General features: G+C 40.7%; 1 protein-coding gene across 2 annotated transcripts in view; it reads left to right on the top strand.

Moving 5' to 3' along the window:
* Nucleotides 1–14,450, top strand: part of Prp5 (pre-mRNA processing factor 5) — a 40,568-nt gene that overhangs the window by 6,091 nt on the left and 20,027 nt on the right. The window contains exons 3-7 of one of the 2 annotated variants that reach the window (XM_080277950.1): nt 2,877–3,279; nt 4,696–4,923; nt 7,147–7,261; nt 9,420–9,616; nt 11,404–11,516. In XM_080277950.1, the coding sequence (XP_080134076.1) occupies nt 2,877–3,279; nt 4,696–4,923; nt 7,147–7,261; nt 9,420–9,616; nt 11,404–11,516 (1,056 nt within the window). The remainder of the gene's footprint in view (nt 1–2,876; nt 3,280–4,695; nt 4,924–7,146; nt 7,262–9,419; nt 9,617–11,403; nt 11,517–14,450) is intronic. The other variant, XM_080277951.1, reaches the window with a different exon arrangement.

Below are 14,450 nucleotides of genomic sequence, written 5' to 3'. Positions count from 1 at the left end.
CCTAAGGATCTGAGTACAGCACTGGTATTAGAGTTGTGTATGAGGTGCAAATAACAGTGTGTACAACTTATATGCACTCACTTATCACAAATACTGCACCAGATGGAGTTACAGTACTTCTCACACCCTTGTGGCAAGCCACACATGGCCACTCTCCCTCAGCCTTGACAGTACAGTACCATCACCAGCCCTAGATATCATCACTTTTGTTTTATCCACATTTACTCTCAAACTCTTGTGCTCCATTCTGTCTCACCACTTCTGAAATATTTCCTCCGCCTCCCATTCATTCTCTGCAGTCATCACCAAGTCATCAGAATACATCTCCCACAGGAGTCCATTTCTGGAGTCATATGAGAGAGCCTCAAACATCATAGCAAACAAGACTGTCCCCTGATGCACACCATCATTCATGGAATACCCATCACTCAAATCTCCATTCACTCTCACCTGGATGCGGTGAGGAGCGGGGTAGCTTAGTGGTAAAGTGTGACTCCAGATCGCTAGGTTGAGAGTTCACCCCGCTTCCGGGTGGCTGCCCTTTCTGGAAGGAGTAGCGCTCTCCTGTAACCCTAGAAAGGCTATATGATTTACCTAGGTCTAGCTTGGAGGAATAATCCATCATCTGGATGTGAGTGTCCGCATACATAGCCATAACCACTCTAACTAGCCATTTCTCAATCCCAGGCTTTCTCATTGTCCACTTCACCACCTCCCTAGGTACACTGTCAAAGGTCTTCTCCAAATCAACAAAAACAAAATACTCTACCAGCTCCCTTTTCTTTTCTATATATTTTTCTTGAAGCTGTTGGACAATGAATATGGCATCAGTGGTTCCTTTGCCTTGTATAAATCCAAGCAGCATCGCATCAATATTAACTCTTTTCCTAATTTTACCTTCAAGGACTCTCTCCATTACCTTCATTATCTGGTCCAAAAGTTTTATACCTCTATATAATCCTCTTTCCAGGGCATCACCCTTGCCCATGTACCTATTTACAGTCTTACTCTTCAGCCAGTCACCTGGGACAACACACTCACATATAATCGTATTTATCAAATGAGTAACTAAACTGACTCCTGTATCTGCTGAAGCCTTCAGCATTTTAGCAGTCAACTCAGACACAGCTGCAGCCTTCCCCAAGTTTTTGGAAGAGATACCCACTGTAGTAGCTGTTACAAAGGCAAGCACCATTTGGATGGCAAAACATTGAATTATGCTTGCCTTTGACTGTTTTATGTATAGGTACAGTCTCACCATAAAGTATCCGAACGCTGTAAGCTTCGTGCATTATGAAATATGTGATTGAAAAACCTGAAAACAGCTCTCCTCATGTGTACATATGTCAGCAATAGTTACTGTATCATACACCAGTGAACTGTATATCAGTGTAATGACTTCATTGTAGGTCATTCCATAATCAGGCATGCCAATCATTCCATGATGACAGTAAGCATTGTTCATTTTTACAGCCATTGTGCCCAGGTGTTTGGTGACTTTTTGGTGAGACTGTACCTTGTACTCAAGGTTTGACAAATTGTCAGTTCCCTCACCATGTACTGCACTGCAAATCCATGTATTACATGGATATATTGTATTGTATACCACTTTTTGGCCTTCATATTGTTCACTCTCCGGATAAAAATTGTGCTCCTTTTTTATATATATATATATATATATATTTTTTTTTTTTTAAGCCTCCTCCTGTAATAACTTTTGCTTTTCTCTTTCTTCCTTATTTAGGTTATTCCTTATGATCATGTTTTATACTCCCCTAGAGTGTTTAGTCTTCATGAAAAATTTAATATTTTGTGAGCAACACTTTCTGTATTAAACATGTGGAGTCACATGGAGAGACAGACTGACAAATGAGGAAGTGAAGAAGCATTGTCGTGTGGATGTGGATGTGATAGGAAGCATTAGGAGAAACTAAAGAGGTGGTTTGGCTATATGGAGAGGATGGAGAGTGAGAGAATGATGAGGAGAGTGTATGTGAGTGAGGTGGAGGAGGAGAGAGGGAAGGGGAGGCCAAGGATGAGATGGAGGGATGGAATGGAGAGGTACATGAGAGAGGGGGATGTGAGCTGGGAGCAGGGCAGTGAAATGGCGGGGGACAGGGCGACATGGAGGCGAGTTGTTTGTGGCCACCCCTTATGGGATTAAGGCATCTGGAAATAGATAGATAGAACACTTTCTGTATTAAATTTTTGTTTTTATGACCTTGTCTCCTCTTTCATATACTGACCTATTCTTTTATACAATAGATCCTAGCTATAGCGGACCAGCTGGGGGAAAGCCAGGTCCATTATATCTGAGGGTCCCCTCCAGAGGTGGGATTTCAAGCACATGTGTGAAAATGAATGAGTACAGTAACATAATATAGTAATAAAAATGTAAACTATGCACATTTTACACTAACTTGGCCCATAGTTTTGCCCTTTTGCGGCTTATTTCACAACCTTGTCATAGCACTTCATCGTGACTAGTACAGTGTACGGTATTACTATAGTGAGCTATTACAACTCAGCAGTCATGATGGGGAAAGGCAGTTTCAGTCCAGGTTGGTGTGAAAGGGATGTTTTTTTTTTTTAGACTTAGATCCAGCAAGAAACTACATAATATTAGCAGCAGAAACCACCTGGGTAGTACTTAATCCTGAAACTTAAAACTAGGTTATAGCTGACGTTATGTAGAGCCGACTGGAACTCTGTCTTTCCTGTGCTAAACACCTTTCTTGTGCTGAACACCACCTAGTGTATTTAATTTCATCTGAAAGGAAATTATGCACTACTGTAATGTTATATACACTACTGCTCTGTTGTAGGTTACTGTGAGAGTAAAAAGATGAGATTGTGACAGAGTTTTATATTGTCAGAGATCGTGATCGTGACCGGGGCAGGTCCAGGCGGTCTCGCTCGCGGGATCGTGATCGTGACCGTCACAGATCCCGAAGCAGAGATAGAAGGAGATCACGATCACGGGACAAACGCTCCAGATCACGAGACCGGTCAAGGTCGAGGGACAGAGACAGAGATAGAGATAGGGAGAGGGACAGAAGGTCAAGGTCACATGATAGGGACCGAAAACGGAGTCGGAGTCGGTCTCGTGAAAGAGATAGGGAGCGAGACCGGAAAAGAAGTAAGAGGAGCCGAACACATTCCCCTCCCAAGATTAAGCTGCTTGTAAACCCACCCAAACCTGTGGAGCAACCTCCTGTTCAGCCCACCAAAGAGGAAGAAGAGACTGGTCTTGACTTTGACCCATCTAAAGTTGATAAGGTAAGTGGTTGCCGGATTTGGGATGCCATAATATTGTGCTTGAATCTGTTAAAGATATCTAGTAGTAACTCTTTCACTTACCATAATGTACAGTATAATGTTATGCTTGAATTTGATAAAGACAGTAACTCTTTTACTTACTGTGATGTATAATGTTATGCCTGAATCTGGTTTCTTTTACTGACCATGATTCTAATTGTATGCTTACTATAATTGTAAATTGCACTTGGGAACTGATGCGGTGATAAAGAAAGTGGAGAAGTGTTGTAATGTATTCACCCAAAATAAAATTATTATCAGAAGAGCACCATTGTTATGTGGTACAGTACTTAAGATAGTGCTTTTTTAAGCACCTCATATTGGATTATGACATCTGGCTATAGATAGATAGATAGATATTGCCAGAATTTTGAGTGACAATCAGCTGTTATGAAAATTATGACATTTACAATGACTTCTCCAGAATTTTACGGCCAAAGTGAGCAGTACCGGGTATGTAAGCAACTGCACAATGTCTATCTAACTATCAATTGCCAGACGCCTTAATCCTGTAAAGGGTGGCTGTTTGTCCTTTGAGTTTGTTGTTTTACGGGGAGGGGCACTAACCCTCTGCCAACCCACTTTTCAACACATAGGGCTTGCCTATAGATGACTAGCTATAATTATGATGTGTTGGGGAGGAATGTGCTTTAAGCGTGAAGTAAACTTCTGTCCTTGGCTGTACGTAAGCCTAAACAGTGCCATTCACCTCCTTGCCATACTTGTCATGTACTGGAGGCATCAGCCCTGCCACCACATTGTAGTTTGATGTTCATTGTAGAAAGTCTCATGCTATCTCATTACAAGTTGATCAGAATGCTCCGTAAATGAAGTATACCTTTTTTTTTTTTTTTTTAACTGTATAGAGACATCATTATTTGTGACATTCTTACAGTTCTGTTTGTTTTAAACATTTTTACTTTAATTGCTTATATTCACCAAAGTTAGGAATTTTTGAAGTTTAGTGTATACAATGCTTATTGGAGATAAATTTTTCAGCAAACGCTTTCCCTGAAGTGTTCGAGACTAAAATATCCAGTACTTGTACAGTACATATTTTGTGTTGGTGGGTCATTTTAAAATAATACCAGAGGTGTGGAAATGGATCTGAAGGGGGAAACATCTTGCTGATCCTTCTCACTACCCTGATTTTCTCATAAGGCCACTTTTGCCATATGTCTGAACTGAGTAGCCTAGCTCTAGGTCCCTATGCCACGAATTGAATAAAGAATTGAGTGATGGATAGATGGTTGTATACACTGCTTACTATACTGATGAGAACACTAGTAGTACAGTACATTGCTGTTATATACCTGTTCACAGGTTTACATAACAATTTTTCTTTCTTTACAAAAATCCTATAATCTGTACTTTCAGGAAGAAGCTGAAAAGCGTCTTGAAGCCGAGATGCAGAAGAGAAGAGAGCGAATTGAAAAATGGAGAGCAGAAAAGAAGAAAAAAGAATTAGAGGCGGCCAAAAAGGAAGCAGAAAAGGGAACCCTTGGAGCTACTGTCCCCAAGGTGTCAATAAAAGCCTGGAGTTTAGAAGATGATGAGGAAGAAGAAGAGGGAGAAAGTAAAGAAGGTGACAAAAGACAGGAGGAGGTAAGTAAGAAATCTTAAACATATTACTGTACTGCACCTTACAAATCCAAGTTAACTGTTCAATAATGCATATTTCAAGTTGGCACTTTTGATACTAGTTAAAAGCTCTCAGAAATATTTTTATTCAGATGAAAAAAGGGTTACAATTTTTTATCAATATTATAACTGATTTATGATAATGCAGCACAAAATGCACCCACATCAGGTATCATCAAGCTGAAAATACACTAAAGTATTTTTTAAAAGTTTATCAAACTGTCTGTCAGACTATTGGTTGATGCTGCATCAGTCAAGGGATGGCCTAGAAAAAAATCTTGATAGACATTGTTGATATTAGTATAAGTATTGACCCCTCTTTCCATAATGCAGTACCCTCCCTCACATACACTTTTAACTTGATTTTGGTGTCTGTCTTTGCTTCTTGCAACCATGCCATTCTTATTCACTTGTTATCTATCCCACACTTTGTCTTGTTTGGCTGAACCTTCTGAAATGACTCATTTTTACTTTTTGTTTATTTTTTTATATATGTACTGGTATTTTTTACTGCATCGACCTCTACATCATGGTCTTCGCAGATCTCCTTGGTTATTTCAGCTAGTTATCATTTAGCACTCCACTAGCACTATAGAGGTGACTCATTTCAGTAGCTGTCATTATCATTAGCATATGATGATCAGTGTCATGATGATCATGATCATCATGATGCTGATGACAAAGACCTTGTCTTTACTTTTTGCTATATTCATTGTCAAATTATGTTTTTCACATACACTTCCCGAATCATTCAATTCACTGAGCCTTGCAACTTCTACTTAGTTTCATTTAATAGAATGGTATCACCAGCAAGCATCACTACAGGCAGTTTTCAAATCCTGCCCTCTCTCATTAAAGACACTGCCACATCAGCAGCTCTGTGTTGTAGTTCTTATATAACTCCATCCATATACAGTTATATATACAACCTACCAAATGTGACACACTGTTTTCAGTTGTCATTCAGAGAGACCCTACTTATCTGTCTCAACATTCTCAGTTCTATGCATTTCAATCTGCATGTATCCACTTCTCATACAGTCAGGACTCATTGCTAGACAGCATACCGGTACTACTTTTCACATACATTATGTTTAGAATGCTTCGGCATGAAAGGAGAGCTCCTTTGTGGTCAGGGGAGGCAATAGTTCTTTAAAATTTCATCATCCATTTTTCATTCTAGCAGTGGCGATAACCTCTGTCCCACCTACCATGCTCAGTTTGTCCCTCAGATAACAAAGCACTAGCATGCCACAGATCAAATCTAAGAGGTAATAAGAGGTTTTCTATCATGGAGAATGCTGCTGTGTAGGTAAGTAGGTAGGTTTCCTGTGGCATAATTGATGTGACCAGTGGTGGGTTACCATAAAGTATAACACCGATTTCATCAGACTGCATCATCTGCTCCTCTTTTGCCCCTCCAGAAGCGCAGGGGCCCAGGGCCAAGCTGCAGTACTAAGTCCTGACATTTATGGTGAAGATGATCCCCATTACTCTTCCCTGGATGACATCATGTGAGCCGTAAATCCCAGCCACCCCTTGAGAAACCCGGTTGAAATGCCATAACGTGTTAGACCACTGAGCATCATTTGGTTATGTAGTTACCACGGAGTATAGTGAGGAATTAAAGGATTATTCCCCCGAGCTAGACTTAGATTGATCATATAGCCCTGTTAGGGTGACAGAAGAGCGCTACCTCTCCCAGCAGGGCATAGAAGGCAGGCCGCAAACTCTCGACCTTGTGGTCTCGAGTCAAGCTCTACACTGAGCTACCATGCTTGCCAAACTGAGTGTAGTGAATGGTTTCCCGGGTTTACAGAAAAGCATTTGACTTGTTACCCAGTGTAGTCACAAGATAACAGCACTTCATTCAGTGAATGGATAGTGGGTGCCCTCACGTGCCATTTAAAGCATGACCCCCAAAATGTGTGAGAGGGGGAGAAAAATTTCCAAGCTGTGTGTTGCTCTGTGCATAACGTTTGTTTGTCTTAAGTTACTTATTACTTCTCTCTTCTGGTAATATATTGTTGGTCTGCACTACCACAGGCTTACCACTACCTTTTGCTGTTCCCAAGGTAGTATTATATCTTGTATATATGCTACTGTGGTCAGTTTAGACAGTTCAGTGGATTGATTTAAATAGTTCTTAATCTAATATGAAAATTAATCGACATACTGGTATTTCAGGAGGATGAAGTGGACCCTCTGGATGCATTTATGTCAGGTATACAAGAAGAAGTGAGGAAAATCAATCGTGTTGACATCAGAGGAGGTGTGAAGCGCAGTACACATAAACCAGCTGGTAAGATGTGAAAGTTATCTTCCTGGTCATTCAGTTCATGAGATTCTTATTGTCTGTAAGCATGTAGCATTATGTAACTCTGTGCTACTTCAGTGTTCAAAAAAGGAAGGTTGTACTTTGAGACAAGAGATGTTTGATACTATTTGCCATGAATTATGTCAGCCATTAATATTATTGACTTTTTTCATCCTAGGAGGTACAGTGCATTCATTGTCAGATAAATTGTAGGTCAAGTAGTTTTTAACCAGGTATCTGCTAGGAGCTTCACTTCCGAAAAATAAGATCATCTGGTGGTAGCCAAAATAAAGTTCTGACTGCATCTATAGACAGAATCAAAATTTTTTGTCAGTGTACCTGGTGTCTAATGCTGCAGGAAAAAGTGATGAGTTTTGAAGTGTTATGAAGATATTTCTAAGTCATCAAGGTAGGATGGTAATACTACAGAAGGAAGGGTAGTGGATAGGCTGTTGAGGAGTAGGTTGAAAAATTCAGATGAAAGCAGTTCTTTATGAGATGTCACTGAGGATTAATGAAGGCCTTGATAAGAAACAGAGGCTTGAGTGTTGCAGCTGCACAAGGCTTATATGAAGAGTGCCAGCTTTAATATATGGATGTGAGACTGTGGTGTGGCATGAAAATGAAAAGTCAGGAATGAGAACAGTGGAGCTGGGACTGCTGAGGAATGAATGTGGAGTACAGATACTGGATAGGATACGAAATAATGTGATTCGTGAAAGATGCAGGGTGAGGAAGTCTGTGGACACCAGAATCGAAGAGAGTGTACTGAGATGGTATGGTCATGTGGAGAGAATGGATAACAACAGGATGGTGAAAAAGGTATATTTGAGCAACTTTGAAAGAGGGAGAAGGGGAGGTAGGCCAAGGAAAAAGTGGAAGGATATGGTGGATGAGGGTGTGAGGAAGAAAGGTCTGGAAGTCAGTGAGGCTAGGGGACTGACAAGAGATCGAGCTGGCTGGATGAAAATTGTGAGGAGAAGCGCATGATCAGGGATTTGGCACCTCTTTTAAACCTGACAGTGTTGCATTGACTCTGTCAGATATGTGCATGTGAAGCTACAGAATGTGATGAAGTTTTTTGGTATATCAGATAGAGCCAGGATTCTGGGGGCTTGAATGATGAGTGAATGGAAACATGGCCTGTTGGATTTGGGCAAATTTGGGCTGTCTGGATGTTGCTACTCCTCATCCTGCTGTAGGGTGGGAAAGTAGGTCTGGATGATGATGATATGATACAGTTACTGATATCAGTCAGCTTTTGCTTGCTGATTTACATTACTGATTCTTTGCTTACAGAAACGAGAGATTAAAATAGCTCAGAAATAAGAGATCATTTTGGATGAGAGGAAATTCAGAGTTCTATATGCATGACATTATACATACACACATCATCTACTGCTGTGTTGCCCCATGAGAAGCAAAAGGGCCCGGGGCTAGGCAAGTTGGTCCTGACATTTAAGATGAGAGTGACCAGGCTTACTCATCCCTGATTGGTATTACACGAGCCGTAAACTCCAACCACCACTTGGATATAAACCTTCACCGGCTCAAACGAATTGGAGCGCCTTAATTACCCACTAAACCACCAGGCGCCATAGTTTGGTTATATGTTTACCACCCAGTGTAGTAAATGGTTTCCTGGTGTACAGGAAACCATTTGGCTTCTCACTTAGTGTAGAGTCACCCGCAGGCAGAAGGAAGAGGAAAGAAAGAAGGAAAGAAGGGCATAAGAGGGAGCAAGGAAAGAAGGTAGGAATAGAGGAAAGGGCAGCCACCCAAGAGCAACACTACACTGAGTAAGTGGATGGTGAGCACCCCCACCTACCCATTACTGTTACTATACTCCACATGTACTGTATTTGCAAAATGTTTGGACTGTAGTATAGTAATGGGTAGATAGCTCTGAATCTGCTCCAATCCCAAATGCTTTCTGGTTTCTGTTCTAGTTTCATTTCTTGTCTCTGCACTCTTTCCTTCCGTGCATCTTAACAATCATTGTAGAGTTTTTTATTATTATTATTATTATTATTTATTTATTTATTTTTTTGGATTACTTTATATAAGTTTTGGATTTAACAACTTTTTCATTTGTCTTTTGTTTGTTTGTTTGTATCTTTAATTAGTAATCCCTTTCTTGCAGAGGTCAAAGTTAGTGATGGTGGAGGTAGCAGTGAGGCAAAGAAGCCAGTTATCATAGTGGGCATGGCAAAAAAGGTAAATGCTAAGAAGAAAGGTGAGCTGATGGAGCAGAATCAGGATGCTCTAGAATATTCATCAGAGGAAGAGGGGGAGGACCTGAAGGACACAATGGCCAGCATCAACTCCAAGGGCAAGAAGGTATGAAGATTGTTTCCCCCCCCCCCCAGCAACATTGTTGTTTACTGTATACCGGTATACTCATGTGGAAATGTGTTTTGAAGACAGATGTTTGAAGTAAAAAGCATGAGGTCACCTTATACAAAAGTTAAATTTTGAAGGCCTAAAATACAAGAATAACGAAATGTTGAGCTACTTATGCTATCCTATTCTGAGTGTGATTTTCAGTTTGTAAGTGTACTGTACACCTTATGACCATTGTACATGTTACCCTGTAATGGTAAAGGGTCATCAAATCATAATTTACAGTTGTTGGTGTATTATGCAAGTGCACAGTATGTGAAGCAGGAACCTCGTACGTGTGTGTGTGTTAAGCATTTAAATTTGGTATAAAAAGTGAAATGGCAATAGATTGAAAATGAAGAAGCTGAGGATCATAGTATTAGCAGATTAATATGAACTCATGGTACTGAAGTCTTTTCACTAATTCGTTTCCAAGCAAATGGTTTGCAGTATTTGTGGAATTGTTGTTGTTGTTGTTTTCATTGCTCAACCACAGTATGTGTGGCCCAGCAGACCCGTCGACTTCAGGTATAGGGGAGGTGGCAGTTGAGTCAGTAGAGAGGTGGCTAGCAGTCCTGTTGGACTCAGGTTCAAATCTTGCCTGGGGCAGGGAGCAGTATAAGGATGGCTTGTGGAGGTATATATTACGTAGGAGGGCCACTAGGCCTCCAGGAATAAGCTGTGAAGCCTACCCCAGAATTGGAAAAAAAGAAAGAAAAAAACTAGAGTAGTCACTTACGTTTTCTACACCGTCAGTGTTGTATCGGTGTCTCTGTGTGGTATGTTCTGTGCAGTGCTCCATTGTATGTTGCGCTGGCCAATGCTAGAAGCAGGGTGTATGTTGTTTGTGATTCCATCCAGCCCAAATCTAAGCTGGAAAAGGAGGGGGGGCTGGTTGATGCACTAGTCTTAAGCCTAGCTAAGTGAACTTGATTAGCTCTATTAAAAAGGTCGATGCCAGGATTTTTTTTTTTTTTATGCAAGGAAGAAGGAACCAAAGGCCAGGAGCCTGCAGCTTGTTCCCTCCAAGTAAAAAACAAAAACAAGATAGCAGAGAGCCAAATTCAAGATCCATTAATTTCGAGATGCCTGGACACACTGCCTTTGAAAGACTGGAGATCATAGGCAGTAGGAAATAGAAACAAAGGGAGATAGTTCCAGAGTTAACCTTTTGCAAATATGAAGGACTGCAGGTAATGGTTAACTCTTGCATGAGAGGGTTGGACAGAAAAGGAATGAGAAGTTGTTGCTAAAAGGGTGCAACACACTCACCATAGTGGTGGAGGAATGCAAGCAGACAGTTCAGAGGAGCAGAGACCATTGAAGCAGTGGTAGAAAAGAGATAAAGATGCAGCAGTGTAGCAAAGAGATAGCCTTTGGTTCCTTCTTCGTCGTATTAAAAAAAAAAAAAAAAAAAAAAAATCCTGCATCTTGCTGTAGTGAGGTGCTGTCAGCCCCAAAGGAACATCGGTTCATTGCACAGGCTGGCCCTGTAGGAGTGGTTGCTTGTCTTTGGTTGTTGGATCTACTTGGCCAGACAAGTTAGACTGATCAGCAACAGTACCGCTATATATAGTGTACTTTGCAGTAACATTTTGTGCTGTGTTACCACTGTAGTTTATGAATGAGCTTTGTAAAACATAGCAGATATTGTCATGCACAGGTTCAGTTCACATTGATCAGTAGATATGTTACCCTGTCTGGATGTAATTACTATGATTTTTGTTTGTTTGTTTTGTTTACAGGAACTAGTTAAAGTTGACCACACAAGCATCGAGTATGTGCCCTTCAGAAAAGACTTCTATGTGGAAGTACCTGAAATTGCTAACATGACCAAGGAGGATGTTGAAGCTTACAGGTAAATTATGAATAAATCGGCTAACTTTTACTTTGTGGGGTCTTTCACACTGTAGTTTTATGAATATCTGGTGACTTTCTTATACTGTCTGTATATCATGCTGATCAAATTAGGTTGGGGCTGGACTGGATTATTGGAATCAGTTCTGCCAGAATTAGCCTCCTGCACTGGACCTAAACAGGATCAGGAAATTCTAGTGTTCTGGCAAGTTTCAGCACTGTGCCTTTTACCCAAGATCCTCATTCTGTTTCTCAGTTTCCTCATGTGCTCTAGTAACAACATCTGTTCTTATATGGTTACAGTGGTGTGTGTGTCCATCAATATAACAAAAGAATTTTTTCTGAATTAGTTACCATCTAAGAAAACCATAACTGGGAGAAGGGCAGTGTGATATTCCCTACTCATTGATTTTTAGCCTCTCACATTATAAAGCATTGTTAACAGGATGTTTTCCCTGGATACTGGCCATTTACTGAATTTCTAGTCAGCAGCCTGATACACAGAATGTGACAGGGAAGTAGATAAGAACCTTTACAGGCACCCTATGCAGGTGTTGCATCAGCAAATTTTATGTATTCCAACATTTTCTGTTGATAGATAAATTATATTGGTAGCTATGAATCAAGAAGAGTACCTTATGATGTACTCAGAATGCATTCAGGTAAACAGGAGGTTGTGAGTTAACATGAATCTGTATATTTCCCACTCCACAGCTCGCTGGGAGTAGTCAGAGCACAGCTGTTTTCCAGGATACTGGAGGAATTGGTTGTAATAGAGACCATTGCTTATCAGCTGTTACAGAAAACTTTCAGAGTAAATTATGGCAGTTTTACAGACAGTGTTTTGGGGCTGACTACAGTAGTTGTGCAGAGAATGTTTTAGGGGTAACTACAGTATATCATTTGCATTTGGTGTGGTCTGTAGGTTTCATAAAGACCCCTGCTGTGGAGTGGGGCTGCATTTTTTTTTTTTTTTTTCCCAACACTCTGTGACAGTGATTATCTGTGTATAGCCAGACACCTTAACCCTGGAAGAATGGCCACAAACAAATTGCCTCTAATTTACCCTGTCCTCTGCCATTTGGCTGCCCTCCCTCCAACTCACACACCCCCCTTTCTCATATTTATCTCAACTCCATCCCACTGTCTCATCCTTGGTCTCAACCTCTACCTCACTGGCATACATGCTTCTAGTCTTTCTCTCATTCTCCATCCTTTCCAAATGGCCGAACCATCTCAAGAGTATAAATTGTCTTAATGCATTCAGTACTACAATGCTCCTTTACACCCTCATTTGTCTGTCTGTCTCTCCATGTGCCCCACACAAATAACTCATTTCTACTGGTCTCATTTTTTATTTGTATCCCTCCCAGTATGGTCCATGCTTTGCTTCCATACATTATAGTGGGGATTATATTACTGTCAGGCAGCGACATTTCTGTTCCTTGTTCACTTCCCTGTTCTTTATCATGGCTTTCAGTGAACCAGCAACCTTTCTTCCTTGCTGTACCCTTTCAAGCACTTCCTCCTCTAAACTTCCATCCTTTCTCATCACACTGCCTAAGTGCAATGCAGTCACATTCTCCACTTCCTCACCATCCAGCCCCACTGTGCATTATGTAACTTTGCTTCTTTCAAAGACCATAACTGTACTCATATCTACATTCACTTTTATACTCCATTTCATACATACACACCAAAACTCATCCAGCAGGCTTTGCAACTTCCATTCATCTTTACTTAGCAGTGACGGTATCATTAACAAATGGCAGGGCAGGAAGTTTCCAGACCTGACCCTCTCTCATTGGAGACACTCCAGCATCCACTGCCCTGCCTTGTATCTCTTTTGTAACTCCATCCATATGAAAAGTGAACAATGAGACATGACACATCTCTGTTTGTCAGACACTCAGATCGATGACTGAATAAATTTAGTTCGAATGGGAGTGATGTCCAGCATTGAAGGTATTAGGAAGAAGCCGTTACTAATAAAATAATTTTAAATCATCTGGAGGTAGCATCAGTAATATCTGTACATAAAATATGTCATCAGATTGAATTGGTTAATCTTTTTGTAAGAGAAGTACAGTAAGCCCTCTACAAAAAGCCCCATTTACCATATTTTGGCATTAGCAGTCTCTTTGAAGCAGCTAAACAGTCTTTTCATGTACTGAACAAGGTTTTGTTTACTGCAGCTGTGACTGACTGGTGGACCTATGACATCTGTGACATTGTGTATGCACTCTCAGCACCACTGCCACTTACCGTCATTTTATTGTAATACTGTGGTGTAATATACCACTGATTTTCAATGATATGTAGTATACAGTATTTGTCTGTGTACAATACTATACTGTATTGAGTTATACAGTTCCAACAAGTCCATAATATGTGTAACAAAGTGGATTACAGTAGTTATATAATGAACTGGGGTTTCTAGATTCAGTTGACTGTTAAATGTAAGTTCCAGATTACTTAAACTCAGATTGTTTGTGGTGTTGCTGAATGACCCAGATATTGGCCAAACCTCAGGCTGTAATCTGAGATTTTGTAATCTGTAGTCTTGGGTTGAAATCAGCCTCTAATTCATGGTATAAACAGTTATTCTAAATTTGGGTTTAAAGTCATAGGCAAAAGGGATCACAGACAGAGAAAAACTGGTCCAGTTGACCACTTGTCTATCTATCTATCTATTTATTGCCAGACGCCTCAATCCCGTTTGGGGTGGCCACAAACAAATCGCCTCCAAGTCGCCCTGTCCCCTGCCATTTCACTGCCCTGCTCCCAACTCACACCCCCCTCTCTCATATACCTCTCCACCCCATCCCTCCATCTCATCCTCGGCCTCCCCCTCCCTCTTCCACCCTCCACCTCACTCACATACACTCTCTTCGTCAGTCTTTCACCCTCTACTTGTCCTTCTGAAAAACTGAAA

The sequence above is a fragment of the Coenobita brevimanus genome, chromosome 71, assembly GCF_032717465.1.
Source record: "Coenobita brevimanus isolate Jiangsu-jjx chromosome 71, ASM3271746v2, whole genome shotgun sequence".
Classification (NCBI taxonomy): Eukaryota; Metazoa; Arthropoda; class Malacostraca; order Decapoda; family Coenobitidae; genus Coenobita; species Coenobita brevimanus.
The sequence above is the reverse complement of the archived record's forward strand: the minus strand, read 5'-3'. Positions and strand labels throughout refer to the sequence as shown.